The 21,843-nt window shown below is 35.5% G+C and overlaps 1 protein-coding gene across 1 annotated transcript in view; it reads left to right on the top strand.

The window, feature by feature from the left end:
- Positions 1-4,240: 4,240 nt before the first annotated feature.
- LOC136815207 (phosphatidylinositol 3-kinase regulatory subunit alpha-like) overlaps positions 4,241-21,843 on the top strand; it is a 31,890-nt gene continuing 14,287 nt past the window's right edge. Inside the window, exons 1-13 of the mRNA XM_067071653.1 lie at positions 4,241-4,300; positions 5,085-5,368; positions 6,917-6,994; positions 7,191-7,238; positions 7,672-7,778; positions 8,227-8,361; positions 8,685-8,762; positions 9,277-9,421; positions 9,777-9,875; positions 17,982-18,140; positions 19,482-19,613; positions 20,748-20,850; positions 21,507-21,602. Of these exons, the coding sequence (XP_066927754.1) occupies positions 5,122-5,368; positions 6,917-6,994; positions 7,191-7,238; positions 7,672-7,778; positions 8,227-8,361; positions 8,685-8,762; positions 9,277-9,421; positions 9,777-9,875; positions 17,982-18,140; positions 19,482-19,613; positions 20,748-20,850; positions 21,507-21,602 (1,427 nt within the window). The 5' untranslated portion in view covers positions 4,241-4,300; positions 5,085-5,121. The remainder of the gene's footprint in view (positions 4,301-5,084; positions 5,369-6,916; positions 6,995-7,190; positions 7,239-7,671; positions 7,779-8,226; positions 8,362-8,684; positions 8,763-9,276; positions 9,422-9,776; positions 9,876-17,981; positions 18,141-19,481; positions 19,614-20,747; positions 20,851-21,506; positions 21,603-21,843) is intronic.

Genomic DNA, 21,843 nt, shown 5'->3' with positions numbered 1-21,843 from the left:
ATGTGGCCAAGCAATTCAGTCAGGAGTAAACTGCCTTAGATGGGAACAAAGTTTTGATTTTAACCCTTGGTCTTGGCACATAATTTGTCAACATTTTGAAAAACATATTGGAAATTTCAGATTTTTCCACCAAAAATCTAACTCTTGCATCAAATTCTCGCTTTCTTCAGAAAATTGAAGATGGAAAAGCCTAAGCTATGATTACGGATTGAAACAAATGAAGCTGAAGGGTGAGATTTTACAGCTGCCCGTTGTGCACACGCTTCGACTCCAGAAGTCAGGCAACTTTCGTTGACGTCAAACCAAATGTTTAATTTTTTCGTGAACTTTGAAACCTTCGAACTTTTTTTCTATGTATGCTAAAGCGTTCCGGTTTTTACTAAAAGAAAGCCGATGATCTTAGCTTTCCAGGGGTATACAGAGGGGGTTTATCTAAAGAATCCTGCATTACAAAAAGAACAACATATTTCGTCGTCCACAACCCCGACCGAAAGTGACCGTACCCCCCATAGCGATTCATTCCCCTTCATTCATCAGGGGAATTAACTGCACGTGGTCTAAAAGAACAACAAATTACACAAATGTGTGTTACAATGCAGGATTCTTTAGAGGAACAGACTGATAACACTGTGGACTCGGGCTAGACAGCCAATTGGTAAAGTGCCAAACGTTTTTGCAACATTTTCAAAATTATTTTACGACGAGAGAAAAAAATTGCGACTATCGATGAACAAATGTTTCTGGAAATGTAGGGAAATGTAGTTGAAGGCTGAAACTTTGTATGTTTATTAGAAAAAGGTTGAGGAATTCAAAAATCACAATCGCTAATTTTAGTTCTTTGATATAGTTTTTTTCACTTTTTTGCTTCCTTAGCATGGGAATGTCCCAAAAAGAAGTTTATATTTCTGCCAAAATGGATTTTCTTTTCATTTGGGGTTTCTCCTTTCAGAAAAACTTATTCTTTACTTATAACTTTTTGGACCTACCTTGGAGGTCCTATAAATTAACTGATGTCCGTCCGTCTGTTCGTCCGTCTGTTACCAGCTTTTCTCAGGATTGGCTCATTAGTTTTTTCTAATTTTTGGCACAATGATGCAAAATGGTAATGCCCAAAATGTGACGTAGCCTGATTTTCAAAAAAAAAATTTCCCTGCCGAAAAAACAGTTTTTTGGCATTTTCGCGAGATTTTATCATTAGTTTTTTCTGATTTTTTGCTTAAAGATGCGTATTAACAATGCCCAAAACATGGTTTAGTCCGATTTTTGAGGAAAATTTTTTTCCGGCTTAAAATGTCATAAATATGCTGGAAATCGTTGTTTTTCTGGATTTTCATTGGACTTTTTCCTTATAATTAGTTGTTTTTTCATTCAAAAACATTATTAATAGCAATGCCCACCATCAAGCATGTTTTATTTTCAATAAAATATAACCATTTTTGAACCTGGAACTATTTAAAAATTGCCGGAACAACCTATTTTCGCCCGAAAGACAGTATTTCTTGAATTTCTTGAGCTGTACTTTACATTTTTTTATGAAATTTTGCACACTGATGCAAAATAACAATACCTAACCTGATTTTTTGCAGAAAGATGCGTATTCGCAATGCTCAAAACATGACCGAGTTTGATTTTTCATGGTGTCAGCCCCCCCAGAAATCTGAAGGGCATCTAGGCCAGGTTAGTAGAGGGGGGCTAATGCCTTGCAATTCTTTGGGGTTACCTATTCATTAAGGGTACCTAGCTGTCTTGATGGAGGCTCTGGAGGCTGGTTATATTTTCCAAATCAAATATTTCAAAATATTTCAAATTATTGATTTTTTTTTACCCCAGCACCTAGTTTCCCATCCAATTTCTTTTTTGTTTCCCATCACGCCATCTTTTGCTATATTTTTCTAATGTGGTTGTTTTGATTTACAGCCGCCATCTTTATAGCATAACAAGAAAGCTTATTAGCAGGCGTTCATGCGTGAGCGCTTTCCACGCTATCATAAGATTTTAGGAATGACAAAAGAACAAAAAGTGTCAATTCAAACATTTTTTTTGGCTGAATGGGGGTACCTAACTCAAAGCAATTTTTCAAGGGGACCTAAATTGCTGGGGGCACCATGCTCAATGGGGGCACCTGAAAAGTGGGCTGAAACCATGTTTTTGAGAAAACATTTTTTCCGGTTGAAAATGCCGGAAATCGCCGTTTTTGCAGATTTTCATTGGATTTTTTCCTGATATTTCTTTGTTTTTTCACGCAAAATCATTATTGATAACAATGCCAACCATCAAATATGGTTCAATTGTCAATAAAACTGATTTTTGATGCCGGGACTTTCTAAAATCGCCGGAACAGCCGGATATTGCCGGAAAAACGGTTTTTCTTGAATTTCTCGAGCTTTACTTTATTTTTTTTCATGAAATTTTGTACACTGATGCAAAATGGCAATACCTAAAATGTGAGTAGCCTGATTTTGGAAAAAAAATATTTCGGCCAAAAATGCTGATAATATGCCGTCAAAACCGGTTTGTTGCCATTTTGTTGAGATTTCATTAATCGTTTTTCCCGACTTTTGCACAAAGATGTGTATCAGCAATGCCCTAAGTGTGGCTGATTTGGATTTTTGAGAATCATGTTTTTCCGGCCAAAAATGCCGGAAGTATGCCGGAAATCGCCGTTTTTGCAGATTTGAATTGGGCTTTTTCCATATATTTCTTTGTTTTTTCACTTTAAAAAATTATTGATAACAATGCCACCATCAAGCATGATTCAATTGTCAAGAAAAGTTTTGCAATTTTGCAACTAGAACTTTCTATTTCTTTTTCCCTAAACCCCTCCCCCCCATCAACAATCAACGATGAAATTTGAAAAATCTTCTGGAGTTGCTATGTTCCAAAAAATATAACAATGGAAATGGGTCAATCCGTTCAGCTGACCAAAATGACACAAAAATAACTAAATGGCCTGTCTAGTTTAAATCTCAAAAAGGAACCGTCAACTGCTCTAACTTGGGATTGTTTGATATCTGGCCTGTAACTTCACTTACTGTTAAATCTCTTTTACAACAAATTTGTTTTAATGACTCCACCAAGTCTACTGTATCAATCATACTTTCTGTCATAACATGTCACAATAACTTTCACTGATAGCGCGCCCTTTTTAACCTTTTTGTTTTCATTCAAAATGACCGGACTCCGATTGGAGAATTAGAGAACACCTGGCACCTAATCGCCTATTGCTCAATGGGATTATAACAAATAACGAGTGTGTAACTTGCCGCGCTAGTGACGTCAAACGCTCCATCATTTTGCCACTAATTTGATCTTCTTCGTTCCAGCCATCAGCGTATGTGTTTCACTACTGATTTTTTGCATATTTCGATTTAAAAGCCTACTCGGTGCGAAAAAGAAATCGTGTATTTTTTAATACACCGTTTATTAACTCAAATCAAATGACTTTGGAGGTTCGGTGAGATGGTGGCCGAATTGCTGTCCCATGTTTTGTCAGATATTCTCAAGTTAGAGCAGTGTTGACGGAATAGATGAGCTTTTCATGGTAGCCAAACAGAATTGCCATAGTTTTTACCAAAAAAAAATATATTAAAGGTCCAATTCCAACTTACTATGATGTAAGGAGCGGATATAAAGTAAGATATTGGCGTAAGTCAAAGCTTTTCAAGAAGAGTGGAGCCACCGCCATTCGAGCGCCCGATTTCATTACGTCAGGTTTAAACGCACCACCTCGCTCTCCCTTTTGACCACCATATAATGACGTAGAGTGTAAATAGAATATAAAGTGCTTTTAATTCATTATTAATCAAATTTGTCAGCTTCATTTGCAATATTCCAACAATTTTTTTTTTAAATATTTATCCAATTTAAAAGGAAATGGTTTATAATTGCATCACTTCATAACATTATGAGAAGGGGCGTGTAGGTGTTATCTGCTGCACTTTCCACCAGTATAACAGAAAAGAATGTTACCAAGCTTTTAAAACCTGCAGTTTTTGCATAATTATTTACTTTTGCACTTTTTTGGGTTTCCAGGTTTGCTAACCCTCATCCATCTTTTTTTAATTTTGAAAGCTATATCCAAAACATTAAGAGGGGCTTGGCCAAGATGACACTATATCTGGCTTATAATCATATTGCCTTGGCTAGAAACACCAATGATTTCAAAATATACGTTATGTTAGTGTTAACTCATTGATATCTTATGCAAGTTTAAGCATAAAACATATTTTTCTTTACTTTCAGTCATAAAAAATAACATTGAAATAAAAATGATAGAAGGAAAACAATTATTATGTTAAAGGTAAACTCATTTTAAATATATCCTTATTATTTATCGCTTCACCAAAATTGAAAAAGAATTTATTAAGAATATTTCAATCTTTTTTGAGACTCATTACTAATAATTTTTCAGGTATTAGTACTAGTAATTGCACTTTTTGTTGTTTAATGACAATGGACAATTAATCGTAATCTAAACCAACATAACGAGAAAATTGTAATTTGTTTGGGTCCTAGGATGTGGTTCAAATTACAATTTTATCCTTTTTACGAGTATTGTAAAAATTGTACAAGCAAATTGTGACAATTCCTAGGTAATTGTCAACTATTATTGGATGCAAGTTGGTTGTCCAAGGGAAGGTAAAGTGTAACCTTGAAAAAATGAGAAATCACTTCTTACAAAACTTAAATTTAGAAAAACTATTGACTTCAAAAAGTAGCAATGTCTTCTTTTTGTGATTTGTTTGAAAATCAGATAAATACATCAACATTGTATGGACTTGTTAGGAAACTTTTTTACAAATTAATCCTTCTCGTCCAATTGACGATTATCTCAATACAGTACAGCAAATAGAAGTAACTTTGCCTAATGGTTTTATTTTCTAATTGCGGATTATAATCATTATGTATGTATAATATAAGACTGCTGGTTACAGCAGACAATCTTTTATTAATATGAAAAAGGTTTAATAACATTCATTTTTCAAGGTTAAAAGTATGTGTAATAAAGAACTACTGGTTACATTTGTTTAAAGTAAACCTTCTTATTATTAAAAGTTAAAAGATTTAAATATTCATTTTTCAAGGTTTTCATATCCTGTTTATTGATGCAATATCACAAATATGCCACTGAGTGATCCAACAGGTTATGTAATTTTCGAAGCAGCCTATGCTTATGACCCAGACCATGCTGATGAAATCCAGTTGCGTATTGGTGACAGATGTTGGGTCCAGAAGCCATGTGCAGAACCTAGAGGGTGGCTTTATGGTTTTAATCTGAGCACAAGAGAGACTGGTCAGTTCCCAGGGACATATTGTCATATTTTTTCAGCAGATGCTGGGCCGCCACCCATTCCTCCAAAGCCCCAAGGTAAAATTTATATCAAAGTTATTTCTATCCATGTCTATCAAAATTTGAAAATAAGTGAAATTATTTTACTTAAAAGCAAAAAAATTAAGTCTTCTTTACATTGATTAGTCTGAGTATATCTTTACTTATTTAGCAATAATTTAGTTTTAGATCCTCAATTTTCTTTCTAGACAAAGGATTATTTTCTTCATTGTTTGTTAATCAAAAATCAGGAAGGGGGGGGGGGTTGGTACTAAGTTGTGGGGGCCAGTGTCGGGTGGTGGTCTGATAATGTAAGTAAAAAACAACTTTAATTGAAAAAACATTTTTACAACTTTGTATCAAGGGACTAAATGGTGGTCTCAATACCGAATATGAGGCATTAAGTTAGTATCTGGTATACTCAAAATCCTGCAAAATCACAAAAGATTTTCTTTAACTTTCTCTAGACTTATCCAATTTTTAAGAAAATGCAAGAAAATAAGTTGAACTTGAAGAGAATTTTAATCCAATAGTTATACTTCAGTAGCTTCAAATTATTTATAGGCCCAATTGTAGACATCCAGATATTCATTCATCTAAGGAATAAGTGTGTCAAAAATTTCAGCCAGATTCAGGCTGCCCCAAAGTTTTAGCCTCGTTTTGGCGAAAAACTCATCTCCAGGCCCCAAAAATCAAAATTTTTGAAAAATGGAAAAAACAACACATATATTCACCCAAGGAACATGTCCAAATTTCAGCTAAATAGGACAATTTTTTAAGTCTTGAGGCTGCCCCAAAGCTTTAGCCTTGTTTTGGCAAAAAACTTGTCACCAGGCCCCATAAATCAAAATCTTTGAAAAATGAAAAAATACCCCAGATATTCACTCAATGAACAAGTTTGCCAAATTTCAGCCAAATCCGACAATTTTTGAAGTCCCCAGGTTGCCCCGAAGTTTTATCTCCTAGCTATTCTTATTTTTTATTTTTTCGAGACTAGTTTATGGTAGTTCTTTTGATTTCTGTGACAAGCTTGTTATAAATTAATTTTTATTTGAAACTTTATTTATTTTGATTTAAAAAAAAATTGGCTTGAAAATGATATTTGACTTGACCTAACTTGACAGGAATTTTTCCTGAGATATTAAGGGTGGTACAGAGTGGTGTGGTATGTTTTTTAATACAGTGTTGTAAAGTTTTTTAGAAAATTTAAAGGAGGTGTACCAGAAAGTACCATTACTAAAAATTAAAGGGTGGTATAACTATTTTGAGGGCAAAAATCAACTTAGTAGAGGGTACTTCATGGTGGTGTGTCATTTCTCAATGGTGATATCAAGATTTTTCCGGGTATTAAGGGGTGGTATACCTATTTAAAGGGGTAGATTCAACTTAGTACCAGGGTACTAAGTGGTGGTGGTCTCAGATAAATTTTAAAAAACAAGAAAGTACAACTTTTCGGCACTGGTCCAGTACCACAACTTGGTACCCCCCCCCCCTGAATCAGGTTATCATTTTTGCACAAAATGATTTTCCCACATTATTAACTATTTTTTGGCATTGATAAGCATAATTTTTTCTTTTCTTTTTCAGCTCGACAAAACAAGATTGTGTTAAATGGACACATGCTCCAAAGGTTCCACAACACTATGCCAATATTTTGCGAAAATTGTAAGTCTTATTTTTTTAATTTCACATGGTTTTATGTCTAGAGTTGTATTGCCTTAAAGTGCAACACTTGAGATATCTCTTACTATTTGCTGACACATCGTTGATTATTTTTTTTGCAAATCTAGGAAGCTGAAATAAAATGTAATAAAATTGAAGATTTTCTAAACTAACTATGTTTTAATCACTCATTTTTTAGGTTACGATTACATTTGGGGGTCCAGTTTTGATTGTATTATCTGTACAGGTAAGCTTTGTAACATGTTTTCTCTGACCTAGCAGGACGTTGGTTAAATCCACCTTGGGCTCTGTAGCTAGATGTTTTACTTTAATGTACAGCCACTATCTGAAAAATACTTACAAACAAGTGTTGCGTGTTTGAAACATTAAAAAACAATACACCTTTTCGATACAACACGTAGTCGTGCGGTCAGGCGCCTGCCACTTAAATTATTTAATTATCCCCCTAAACTGGAAATCCAATCTTTTTTTGACACATTGTTCTATTGTCTATAGGTGCAAAAAAAGGACTGGGGACGGTTTTAGTGGGATAAAGCAGACAAAAAATGCTCGTGCGCGTGGCAATTGGCAGCTACGGTTGAAAAGGTGTATTAATTTTGTGTTAATTTCATCTTTTTATTGAAAAATTGATTAAAGAAAGTTCATTCATTTATTTTTAGGGTGTCACTTAGCATCACATACTAATTGTCATAAGTTATTTGAAGGAGGTGCTGGGTGCCCTAAAACAGATGCACAAGTCAGAAGGGTTCCCGACGAATACAAGAAGGTAATAATTTGAGAAATGAAAACAAAACCTAAGCAGGGAGCTGCTTCCTTTTTTCTTATCTTACTAGTACTACACCCTTGCCTCACTGCCCCAGTGAAACTTTTTCTCCTACAGACAAATCTTGATGGGGTATTCAATCCAAGGTTTAAAAAAATATGGCACCAGTGGGATGGTTTTGGAGCGTAATTTTTAAACATTGAATTTCAAATCGGAATAATAATCAAAGTTAATTTTTTAGTGGGGCCGAAATTCTAGGGTATTTTTCCCATCGAGATAAGATTTTTGCCAAATTTTCCAGTGGGGTTGGAAAGGGGGTCAGTCAATTTTACATGAAGCTCTTAAGTTCCGTTCCTCCATTTTGATTATTTACGTTTCCATCAGTTGTTTAGCCATTCTAGGCCCTAAAATCGATTGTTCTCAAATAATGACATTCCTTTCTATCTTGCAGCCTTTTCATGATTGGACCAACAATGATATTCTAGTATGGGTACTTGCAGCCCATCTGCATCCGTACCTACTTCAGATAAAAGCAAGCAACATTGATGGTTTTCGACTTTTGAACATGAATCGTTCTCAACTCCAGGTATGCATTTATTATGATAAAATATTTTTACAATTTGCTAAGACCTTATTAGTTACTTGAAATATTTTTTGCTATCATAACTTTAAATGATTTGAAACTTTTAATTCTCAGAGAGCTTTCTTCCGGAAGTTCACTGGGAGTGTTCATAGTTCTTCAGTTCAGATTCCCCCCTAAGTATAAAAAGGGAGTTTTAAGCAAAATATCGAAAAATCTGGGAGAATTTGTCATCCTTAGACTATTTTCTCACTGAGATGTAAAACCTGGCTGTGACCACTTACACTGGAGATGAAAATCACTGTTAACAAATTTCTCTTTTTTTCTAGACATACGGAGTTGAATTTGAGCCACATCAAGTGTCATTCTTGGAATGTATAACAGAACTAAAGACACAACCGAAAGAGGTAATAGTGAATATATAAACTACCATACATATCTAACTGAAGACTGCCTGTAATGGCATGGAACTCTGAGTATCGGATGAATAAATAAGTTTGTCTTTATTCTTGAATGATGTATAAACTATACCTACCATATTACAAAAACGTCTCCTTCTTTTCGCTCAAAATCCGCCAAATATAATTTTTCCCGCCATCCACCAAATTAATTCTCGCCAAAATTTAAATTGCTGTATTATTTCCCCGAATGTTTTTAAATTTACATTTAGGGCCTTTAAAAATAGGTTTTTTCTTAATTCAATGGCTTTTTTTAGACAAAAATGTCCTTCATGCCCCAAATTGAATTCCCGCCAAATTTAATTTTTCAAGCCATTCGCCCAATTGAATTCCTGCCAAAAATCCTTCCCCTCAAGGTAATAAAAGGGTAATGCGGAAGAAAGGTATGCTTGTACGGGTTATTTAGAAGATAAAGTTTTGTTAAAAGAGCAGTCTTGAAACACAACCTTTTTTCTTTTTTTAGAATTTCACGAATATCGATCTAAGGGAACCACCTCAACACATTGGAACACACAAAATGATTGAACACACCTTTACAACGAGACAACAGTGTAATTACTGCTACAAAAATATGTTCGGTATTATTCGACAAGGCATCATGTGTCTGGGTGAGTTTGTTTTGGTTTTGATGCTGAATGCCGATTTTTATCAACTTTCTTTACAAGAAATTATGTGTATGTATGTGAATTCGTTTTGAAGGCAAACGCCGATTTTATCAACTTTCTCTGAGAAAACTCAGGCAAATATCAGAAAAAACAAATGATAAATGCATATAAGCAATTCCCAAAACATGGCCAAGTCCGACTTTCGAGGAAAATTTTTTTCCGGCCGAAAATGACGGAAATATGGCGGAAATCGCCGTTTTTGCAGATTTTCATTGGATTTTTTCGTTACTGAAGTTATTCAAAGTCGTGAACAAGACAAAGATTATTGTAAATCTTTTCTTTTCTTCTTCTTCTTCAGATTGTGGTGTTCAATATCATCGATCATGTGCAGTATATTGTGCTCACCCGTGTCCTGGAAATGACGTCACTAGGTCCAGGAGGGCCTCACATTCACACGGTAAGAAATTTTATGAAGTTTATAGCTTTACAGCTCAGTAAAAACGTTGACCCCAACAAACATTAGGAGAAATGAAAATGATACTTTTAATTTACAGTTTCTTCTTAAGGCCGCTACCCACTCAGCATTTTATGTTCGGCGAACAAGGCGCATGGCTCGGGCGCTTTGGTTGCTGAACGCTTTTCTCATTCCACTGATCCAAAATAAAGGGGAGATGTGCTGCGCCTTTAAAGAATGGTAGAATGTTTGATGGACACTCTGATTTTTAATTTGGGTTACATCCTCAAAAGAATAACATGACATCTCCTTAACGACCCTGCCGACGCACGGGAATTTACGAACACCGGACACGCAAAGCCCGGTGTTGGACTTGAGTCCGGTGGGTCCGGTGCGCAATATTTTTGAAACACACTATAGCCCGGTGTCTAGAAGTTCGAAAAATTACCACCGGACTAACACCGGACAAAAGGTTTCCAGTGTGGCTGAGGAATACTTTTTGGCACCGGACAAAACACCGGACTGTCCGGTGCGTCGGCAGGGTCATTCTCCTTAACCTTGAATATTCAAGGCTACTAAAGACACAAGACTCTTTTAAAATAACATAGAGGAATAACAATGGTCGATGTTTGTCCTTCAAAAACATTCAGTACCTCTTTTTGACGCCAACAAATCAAACAGAAATTTTTCATTTTAACGTCATTTGAATAATTTTACTCGAATAATGATTTTTATAATGATAATGATAATAATAATATATTTCCGGCATTTCCTAAATTTACATTTGGCACTTCGCCTGAAGAGTCTGTTTATAATATATATGGAATTTCTAGAAAAATTATGAAAAATAACCTGCTGGTATACTGAGGAATAATATTGAAGGGCCGTATAAGACTTAACAGGTAGAAACAAAGTGCTATGCTATGCTAGTATGATGGAAAAAGTTACTATGATGGGGAAGTACTATGGATTGAAAGTATTGTAAGGTAAAGCTAAAAAAATCGGTAGCTAGGCAAAAAAACATGTATGAAATCGATTGAGCGTGCTAGCTGAGGCCATCTAATGTGTGATAACAATAAAACTTTTTTTTTACTAACATGAATTGAAAATTGATTGATTGATTAATTAACATATACTATAAATGCTAGACTGAACTAAAGGTTCCGATATATTGGACAAGGAAAAGGTGATTATGGGCAATAGAATATGGAGAGTTTTTCAAACAGATTATATTGCTTCTAGTATAGATCCTCAAAATATCCTACAATTAATATATCATGTATACATGGTCAAACTTCAGGATTTACTTTTATTTTGGATTCTTCAGTGTTCAATTGAAGTTAAAACAAAACAATGAGTATTTATTTATATTGTGAAGATCAGAGATCGGACCTCAATGAAAACAAGTGTTGGAAATACTAAATAAAATAAAAATGAAACATAAAAGAGACTAACACATAGAAAAAGTGTCTACTTAAATTGATTTGATTTTACTCTCGTTCAAATTCTCTAATTTTTCAAAATCGATACATGTGTCGAATACTCAATAACTTTCTTAAATAGAGTCGATACGCGGATAGCCCAGTTATCTAGATCTTTTAGACAGTCTTTGGATTTCCAGCCGGCCTGACTATCTATGGTTTGAACAGAATTTTTGATGGGACTCGAACCACGAAGCCTTGGATTGCGGCGCTGACGCCTTTGACCACTTGGCCATCGCTCCTTATCCAACGTTTTCTAAGCGTTTTTTGTTGAATGCTTCTTTAGTGTTCAAACGAGGTCGAAATAAAATGACGAATAATTTGTATCCATACAATAAAAGGAAATGCGTCATGTTATACAAGACAGTAACAATTAGGATGATAAAGCTACGGTTGACCATAGAGCGTTGCGAAAAATAAGATGCCGTGGCTGCAACGAAAACAATGAACGATATGAAGGACGAATAAATGACGTGGTTTGTTTCTTGAAGACGTGACGGCATGTTACGTGCACGAAATCCTTGTATACCGTTGCATAAAGAGAGAACAGCGGCTATCAATAGCTGTATGTAAATCATTATATTGTTACTACAGTACGTTTCCTTGGTTAGCGTTTGATCAAAATATTGCTGTTTTACGGTCACTTCAGCATTGCCAAAAGACGTGATGTGCAACAGGGCGTTTATGATTAAAGCTACTAGAATAATGATCCATTCGGAGGCTTTAGTCATTAGAATCTCCGTGCTGGACATTCTAAGTTTACTGTTAACAATCATGTATAGTTTCTGAGATTTTGAAATGTTGATCGAAAGTGTAAGACTGAAAGCCATGCCAAGGAAGATTTGCCCTAACAAACAATTTGTTGATGTCTTCTTGACGAAGATGGGGAGATTAGGTAGTAGGAAAAGTGACAAATGACTGAACAACTGGATAGCGGTCATTGTTCGATTGGCAAGTTTCACTATTGGTGTATCGCGTTTGACCAAAAATGTAACCATGGTTACCAATGTCAACAGTGTTAATAAACCTGAAGGGATTAGTACTAAAAGCATGACTGGGTTTCTATAGTCCAGTTTGACTTCGGTGAATGGATCAAAGCAGGTTGTATGGTTCTTGTTAACTGTATTAGGGTACAAACACGGGATACATTTTTCATCATTTCCTGGGAGTGGTTTGTAAGTGGATACCGAGCATTTTTGGCAATTCCAACCATAGCTTTCCGTCCATTCAGGTTCTGTATAAAACGAATGGACTAACTGATGACCAGGTTTGCAATACGGTTTAGTATATTCACATTGTCGATTATACTTCAGAGCCTCCGAAGGGTCGAACGTTTGGCCTACTTTTAATGACTCGAGGTTGATGTTTGAGATGTAGTACAGTCGTTTTCCAAAAGGAGATCAACTGTAATAACGTTTCTTCTCGGTCCATTATATCGATCATAGTCTTTTCAAACAGTTGTTTGTAGAATGGATGATTCACGACAAATTTCACAATGTCGTACGTCAAAGATTGGCCCGGCAAATTCATTTGAATGAGTTCCTGAAAGGCTTCGTTTTTGAAGATGAAATTATCGAAAAAAAACTTCCATCCGTCATCCAAATAATCCTTTTGCGCCTCCTCTATTATTATGCTCGGTAATCGGAAAGCATACCTGAACAGGGAGTTCAATTGCAAAGCGCCTTGGAAATTGGTTAAAATGTTTTCACTGTGATATTTGAAGGTCGAATCCCAGGGATTTCGATTTAATTCCATATCATCAGATATGGCAATCATTGGGAGATGGAAGAATCCTCCTGAGTTGAAAGATGGTAGATCAGATTCGACTGTAAAGGTATGATAGGAGTTCTGGTAGCTAGGCAAGACAAAGAAAGTAATTTCGAACTGACGAAGTAGCGTCATAGCGTTATGGATTGCGCTGCTATTGGTAACGTCAATGTCTAATCTTTTGTAACAGTCGTGTGGATTCAAATTGATGTATAAACACCATTTCTGCGAGGATGGTTTCAATTCACACAACTCCCTAGTTGATTTTCCTTCACTCGTCAATGTTAGATTCCCCATATTGAGATTCAAGAATGCCGCATATGTGACGTTCATCTCTTTTTTAATTTCAATAATGTCCTTATGCATTTCGAGACCGAAGCCAGCCTCGTAACTGTAAATTGAGTGTGAATTTTCACCGTAGTATGCAGGGTAAATGGGTTTATCTGTAACACTTATCAATATGATTGATTCTAAAGGGAGAATCAGGGCGCTTAGGAATCTGGTCAAATGATAGCTGAGATAGCTAAATATAATGATCCTTTTGGTTGGTGTTTGCCAAACTTCTCCAACGTTTTCACAATTGATTTGATAATATGTTCTTTCATCTGTTGTCAGTGGTAAAAAACAATGTCGGCTAGTATTCTTGTGCTGTTTTGAATGTCTTTAAAGCAAGTATGGACTGCTGCTGAGAATCTGTTTTGCTCATTGCGGTGTAACTCAAGCATCGTATCTCTGTTTATCTTGGCATTGTGACATTCGAATTCGTACCCCTTTTGGCAGTTCGTTGTTGTGAATAAGCCTAGAAGTTGGATCTTGTAACTATCACAAAAAACTCCAGACCGCCGTGTTTGTAACCAGTATGAAACCAAAATGATTAAAAACCAATGTTTTAATTCCATCTTTGTTTGTTCACTATGTCGATTTAATCAGGTTACAAAACTCGGGTCTGATGAAATGACAAGCACGTTTTTATGATGAGCGTACTAACACCATATACCAAAATATGTATGTTTTCAACTGCCTGCACACAAGCCGAAACAAATTTTATTGATCCATACGAGTCATAAAAATGATAAGTTTTTGATAACGCTGAGTCAATGATAATGCAGATTTGTACCTTTGCTTTACGGAGTATTGTTACAGTTCAATCTACCTTTTCTTTCTTTCATGTTTTTGTAAGTGAAGTTAATCCAACTGCAATCACTGCAAAAAATCATTTCGAGTTCAGACAAGTAAAACTTTCTTAAAATTCTTTTAAGATTATTTTTCTAATGTCAAGTATTTATAAAGAAATATTTTCTTGTGATGATAAAATATCTTCTTTAGTTTTCTGGAATCAAGAAAGAGTTCATCATAAGTTATCGGTAACAAAAAACGCTACTATTTATAAGAACATAATTTACTTTGGGGAAAAAAAGAAAAAAAAATCACTATAAAAACATATCATTTAGAATTTTAAAAACATTATCAGAGCATTAGTAGAGTAAAAGTACTTGGGAGTAGACCACGCCCATAGATCTTCTTTAAATACCACTGTCTCATTCTTTCCCATATTCCTCCATTCATCTAAGTTAAAATCGTTAGGCTTATGATACTTTGCGCAAAGTAACGAAATTCCGTTGAAAAGTAAAACCCCCTTTAAATTTGACACATCCTTGAAGATTTATTCCCAGACGACACATAGAAGTGTTATTTTGTATAAATACACATTTAAATTTTAGAATTTTTTTAAAATTGTAGAAAAGGTATACTTATACATTTTCATGCACTAAACTTGACTTTTCTTCAACACGGGGGTCACAACGGGAAGTTTCTAAACATCGACCAGAAATGGTGACCAGATAAATTAGGGTTGTGGAGTTTATCTGCCCTCTCCACCGTAGAGAATGTCTTAATCAAGTCCTCAGTATACTAAAAAGTGACCTTTGAAGTAACCAGTCATTTTCTTGACAAAGTGACACTATTTGACAAAAATATTGACAGGGTCATTAAATATGATGTCTGTAAGTTTTGTTATACCGAATATTTTAATTATGTCCCTTAGTATGAATAGATAGAACTTGTCAGTAGGAAAAAATTGGGAAGGCCAGTTTTAGAGATATGAATCTAATCAATTATTCTATTGAATGCTGACAAAATGACTAATTTCGACGGAAATAACAATCTGATGATGAAATACAAAGCTTCTGAAAACAATGCGTACCTGTATAAATTAGATTGTTTCGTAGAGGTCAATAGACCTGTGAAATACACATCTATAAATTAAAAAAATTAAATTAAATCAATGTTAAAAATTGTCGCTGATTATTTTGGGTGCTGATAATACAAAAGGATAGAAATTGGCACCATAATCAAGCTCCAAGAGAGTCGAAATGGTTGTTTTACGCACTGGGCATGCGTCTCTAAATTGATGAGGCAGGGGTGAGCTTACTCTTCAATATAGTATATTCAAATGACAAGGTGAGACACTCTACGTTGGAGAAAGGGAAAAAAAACTCGATAACACAAATTAATTTGGTCGCAGTAGAAAGTGCGAACGTGTTTGAAAAGGACACGCGAACACGCATCTGCTTGTAATGGGCCATTCCATTTTATATCCATACAGGGGGGTGGACGAACATTTCCAGGGGGTAATTCGAGCAGAATTTCCAGGGAGTCTAAAAGAGTTTTTTTCATTTTTTCAAAGGGTAGAAAAATATTTTAAAGTTTCCGGGGGGCTAAAAGACTGATTTTTGTTCGTCCAACATCACTTTAAGGTATGAAAATAAATTTTCCAAGTGTATTTTTGCAAATTATGCCATTTTCCAGGGGTTATCAACACAATTCCAAAAATTGTTTTTTGACTTGAAAAGGTTCGTCCACCCCCTGTATGAAAATTTAATGGAATGGCCCAATGAACACTTCGATGGCTGTCACAAGCACTCAAACACCAGCTTATACTAGACCTCACTCTCTACACACGCAGTAACGTCTCTTCCACTTTTTCGAATGTTTTGAACCCAGGTTTGTTTTCGGGCTCCAAACATTCGATTTTTTGACGTCACTTTTAACTTTCCAAGCTCCTGCAGTAGCTAAAATAATCGAATTTGCGTCAAAGCACTTGAAAGTCTTCTATTTTTCAGAAATCGTCAAAGTGGAACTCACTATGAAACAGGATGAAAAATCCCGTTTTTTTTTCAAATTCATGTTATGCACCATTGCAATGTCTTCTAACATTACGTCATGGACCCAATAGCTGATTGGTTGCAAATGACGTAAAATCAATCAATACGTCACTTTGAACCAATCAGCTGTTGCGTCCATGGAAGACATTGCAATGGTGCATATCATGAATACACGAAACAAACATATTTTAAGCGTATATAGCGATTAAAAATCAATCGCACAGATTAAAATATATTCGAGACTATTATCAGAATGTTCAGAATGTTCGAAGCGATTAAAAAATGTTTCGATTAAAAAATGTTCCGATTAAAAAATGTTCACAGTGATTAAAAATGTTGCAGGGTATTAAAAAATGTTCGATGTAACCAAAAAGTTTTGAGGCGATCAAAAAATGTTTGAGGTGATTAAGAAATGTTCGAGGCGATTGAAAAATGTTCGAGGCGATTGAAAAATATTCGATGCGAGTCTGTTTAAAGCAATTAAAAAATGCTTCAAGCAATAGAAAAATGTTCAACGCGATGGATAACTACTCCGTACGTACCCCTCTCTCATCAACTCTCCATCGCAGCAGTCGGTTTGAAAAATCTCAAATGAGAAAAGACAATGAAAACAGACCCTCTACGACAATGAATTTTGAAGTTAGCCGTATATACTGTGTACAGACACCTCTAAAACTGGATTTAAAAAAGTTGAAGAATGCAAGTCTGTGCTTCATGTCAGATTTATAGGTTATAGACACTGAAATGGAGGTGAATTTTATCTTGGCGTAGTTTTTAACAAGGACATGACCTAGAACGAGTAAGCCAAAAGAGTCAGAAGCAAAGCTTTTCTTGTCTTAAATAGAGTAGAACGAATTTCATCTCTTCTATTAGATGATACTAAAAAGTTGTTAGCCAACGTTCTTGTCATTCCTTATTTCAATTACTGCTCAAGCTCTTGGAGTGCTATGTCAGGGGTTTGTACCTTTACGGTGTGACAGGATTGGCCGTTTTTTAGTACGGTTACTGGAACAAAAGTCATTCGTCGTGAGCACGCGAACGGTCAGTCATTTGTCACGAATGGTCTACCCGTTCGTCGCGAACGCTTTTCGAGAGACTTTCCCTCAAAGCGTTCGTCACAAACGCTTTTTAGATTTTGACTCATTCGCGAGGAACGCTTTATTAGGGAGGCGTTTGTCACGAATGCTTTATGATTTATGACGAATGCCTATAAGCGTTCACAATGAAAGCTTTGCTTCTGAACGAATGTGCGAGCTCAAGCAATGGCCTGTTATGCCTGTAAATGCTAATATTTCCCCAACTATATCCTGAGTAGCCTGAGTGTGTTTCCACTCTGGATTTGATACTCTTTTCATTTTTTACTTAAAGGGCTACATACAATTCACAATATATATTGTCAGGTAATATATTGACACTATGTTGCTGAGTGCCGACAATATAATGAAAAGGAATCCGCAATATATTGTCAGCTTCTAACAATATATAGTTGGGAGAAAGAAAATTCCCTTTTGTAATATAGCACTTGTTGTTCGCTACGTGCATTACGGTCCGCAAAATATATTGTCGAATATTGCTCGTTAATATATTGTGTAGTCTATGTAGGCCTTTACAGCCTCTCCATCGCAATTCTGAATATAAACTTACACACAGGGATGCTTTAAAAAAATATTTTCAAACTGATTATTCTAATTTTTCAGATCCTTCGTTCTGTTGCAACTTCAACAGTGTCGAAATACCACCCGTCATGGCCAATTGTATCACTGCCGTCACCAATGCGGGACTTCACACTAAAAACATATACAAATCGAGCGGGCCATATGAAGGTTACAGAAGTTTAAGAGTGGCTCTCAATCAAGGTTTGTTATTTATGAACAATAGTCAGTAGCGTAGCCAAGAGGAGCGTAAAATTTGTGTAGGAAAGCAGATTTTTATGACACTATATCTTTTTGGACCTACCCCGGTGGGGTGGAGGTCCTATAAATTAACCCATGTTCGTTCGTTCGTTAGTGTGTTAGTTACCAGCTTTTCTCGAGATTGGTTCATTAGTTTTTTCTGATTTTTGGCACAAAGGTGCATGACCATAAACCCTCGAATGTGACGGAGCCCGATTTTCGAAAAAAAAAATTTTTGGGCAAATTTGGGCCAAAAAACGGCTTAAAAATGGGTTTTTTGGACTTTGTGAAAAATTGGATCATTAATTTTTTCTGATTTTTAGCATGAAAGTAGGGTACAATCATAGTTAAAGCTTGGCTCAAGCAGATTTTTGCAAAAAAATTTTTTTGGCTCAAAAAGCGCATTTTTATCTATAAGAACCACTTTTAATAAGAAAACATCAATGTTCTTAGCCATATTATTATTATTATTTTTATTAGTTTTTTTTACGATGAAAATGTCACGGTGGAGGGTAATGATTTGAGTTTTCTGTAAACACTTATTATTTTTTTGGCTGAAAAACGAATCTTTATCTATAAGAATCACTATTTATGAGCATATATCAATGTTATCAGCCAAATTGTTTTATTATTATTTTTTCTAACAGAAGAAAATGTCACGGTAGAGTGCGACGGTTTGAGTTTTCTGGAAACCTTATTTATTAAGCTGTGCATTTTTCTGATAGTGGTTTTTATAAAGAAAAGCGCTTAATAGCTTTTTTATTTCTTTTTCAAAAATCTTTTTCAATAGTGTTGATAGTTTCTCTCAATAGATATGCTTTCATTTTCTTTATTTTTTTTTGTATTTTGACCAGTTATGTCTTATGTGTTTCAATGTTCACTGATTAGTTTGATAACCAGGTAGGTCCATAAAAGTCGCTTGTTATATTATGAATAGATAATTACAGTCTCATAAAAATCTGCTCTCATACACAAATTTTGCGCCCCTCTTGGCTACGCTACTGATATTTCAGGCCACCAATAGTGGTGTTTTGCCAAAGTTATGTTTTATATTTTTTATGGTGAGCCACAGGGTAGGACATAATGTCCCTTGGGTCTCAGAAGTAGACCAGGTTTCCAACCAATAACATCCTGCATTTTTAAACAAAAGAAAAACTTTCTTCACTGCTTCGCTGCGGGATCACAAATTCTGAGAAATTCCTCTGCTTAGTCAGGATAAAAGCACGTTCCCTTTCTATATTAAAAGATATTAAAAGAGAATTGTTTTCATTGTATCTTTTCATCTTTCTATCTCTTCATCAACAGACTCAAGGAAAGTGAACATGACGAATTGGAGTGACCCACTTTCTGCAGCGTCCGTGTTGAAAACGTTTCTTTTGGAGCTTCCTGAACCTCTCATCCCTTTCGATTCTTATCCTTCCTTCCTTAACCTAGCTTGTAAGTATCACTGATCTCTAACTACTTGACTGGATCGGGCTTCCGATATAAAATAAAGCATGTCCAGTTTTAGAGCTGACTAAATCTCCGGCTTCTTTTAAATTCTGGTCGCCAAAAGCGATTTAAATGTTTTGAAATTCGAACGTTCGAAGATCACTTCCGCTTGGTATATTCTTTTTGTGGTATGCCTCTTTTCTATTTAAATTTGTGTCACGTAAAGGAATAAGAAAGCAAACTTACGGTCTTGTGTACCGTAATATCCAATTACGAGTCGACAATTCCCATTTCAAACATTTTTTCTAAGAATATACTAAGCTGAAGTGGATCTTGAGGTCGATTCCCGTCCCATTATAACAAACCAAACCTGACCATGGGAAAGGCTGACAGCCTAGTAAATATTTCAAAACTACATCATTTCATAACGTCACGAGAAGGGATTTGTAGGGGTTGCGATTCTGACTTGCATTAGATAAACTGTTTGGCTTGCAAAGTTTACCTTATTACTTTGAATGAACGCCCCGGGCGCTTATTAAGTTTTTGGATTTTTAGGAAGGAGCGTTTATTGAATAATTTAGAACCGAGGTCACTTTAAAAATGTGAATTGGAACCTTATTTTGCCTTTTAATTAATATTTGACTATAAATATGTCAATTTAGGGATATCTAGAAACGGGTCGTCATCAGTTCGAATACTAAAAGAAAACGATTATTATCGTATATCTAAGTTGTTTCTTTTATGTTATTCTTCGTTACACAGAATTTGTTTCAAATAATTGCCTCTCCTAGAGGGGGTGTTTATTTGAGGGGCCGTTCTTTAAAAAGTTTTCCTCGAAGGAGAGGTGGTTATTCGAGGGCGGTGGTTATTCAAAATAATACGGGAAAAAAACGTGCTACACAGGCAAATACTTCCAAAACGTACTACACTATATTTAATTTAGACCTAGTAGAAAATAAAGCAAAAAGTAATGGAGGGAACAATTATATACAAACGAAATCCCGTAACAATAATCGCATTATCATATAACGCCAATACTACTGTATTACACGCATTATAAACGACTCCAGTCTAGTGTCACACAGGCAAACACTTCATGGCGTAAGCTTTAAAACCATTCTTTCTTCCTTTCTTGTTTAGATTATGAGCAGTGTGCAGATGACGATGTTATGGACATGATTCACCGACAACTACCACCCTCCAACAGGGAACATCTCAAACACCTCATACAGCATCTTATCAAGTACGTACTGGGTTGTCTCTTACAGTGGTTTACAGGCCCGCAAATGAAACTCCGGCGAATTAATTTCCGTGAATTCTAGATTGCACTTTACTATAATTGTCCTTTATTCGATGAAAATCCAATTCCCCTTAAAATAAGAGAAGGTAAACTGTATTATTAAAAAGGCGTGTAAGTTAAAAGCACTACCGTATTACTTCGAATAAACGCCCCCTTCTTTTAAACGCACCCCCCCTCGAATAAACGCCCCTCCTAAAGGGAAAATTATTTAATAAACGCCCCCTCCTTAAATAAACGCCCCCTTTGAATGAACGCCCCCTAGGGGAGGGGCGCTTATCAGAAACTTGTGACTTTAATACTTTAGTACCAGTATTGATTGGGTTTGAAAAGGAAGATTTTAGTCATTTCTTGTAACCAGAGCAGTTTTCCATGCAATTTTAGCCGTTGAGCCAAAGAAATTTTGCACTAAAATCCTGACAAAGAACTAATCCAAAGGGAATATTTGCTCTAAATATTCGACTTTAAGCTAAAATAATTTAATAAACGCCCCCTTCTTTTAAACGCCCCCTCGAATAAACGCCCCTCCTAAAATCGAAAAAAATTAATAAACGCCCCGGGCGTTTATTCGAAGTAATGCGGTATCTGTTCTGTTTTTATAGTGTGGCACAATACAGCAATGAAAACGGAATGACAATAGAGGAACTCGCCAAAGTGTTCAGCTATCTCGTTCTCAGACCTCGCGAGAAAGATGGAAAGTAAGTCTCCATTATTGATTGTAACTGGCCACCGATTAGCCCCTGTGGATAGAATTTTGATTAATGCTGCTTTATAATCTCATAAACTAAAACAAGACTCTAACGTTCAGTCTACAAAAATGTTTTCGGAAGTCTATTTCAAAGAATGGGTCTTTCTTTAATTTGAAGAATGTAGTATAATTATCATTTATTGCTCACATCATACTTTGTCTGTATATTTTCTGTTGGCATTTTGACGCCA

This window comes from Clytia hemisphaerica, unplaced genomic scaffold (genome assembly GCF_902728285.1).
Source record: "Clytia hemisphaerica strain Z4C2 unplaced genomic scaffold, Clytia hemisphaerica genome assembly, whole genome shotgun sequence".
NCBI classification, from domain to species: Eukaryota; Metazoa; Cnidaria; class Hydrozoa; order Leptothecata; family Clytiidae; genus Clytia; species Clytia hemisphaerica.
Note: the sequence above shows the minus strand (reverse complement) of the source record. Positions and strands in the feature narration are given on the sequence as shown.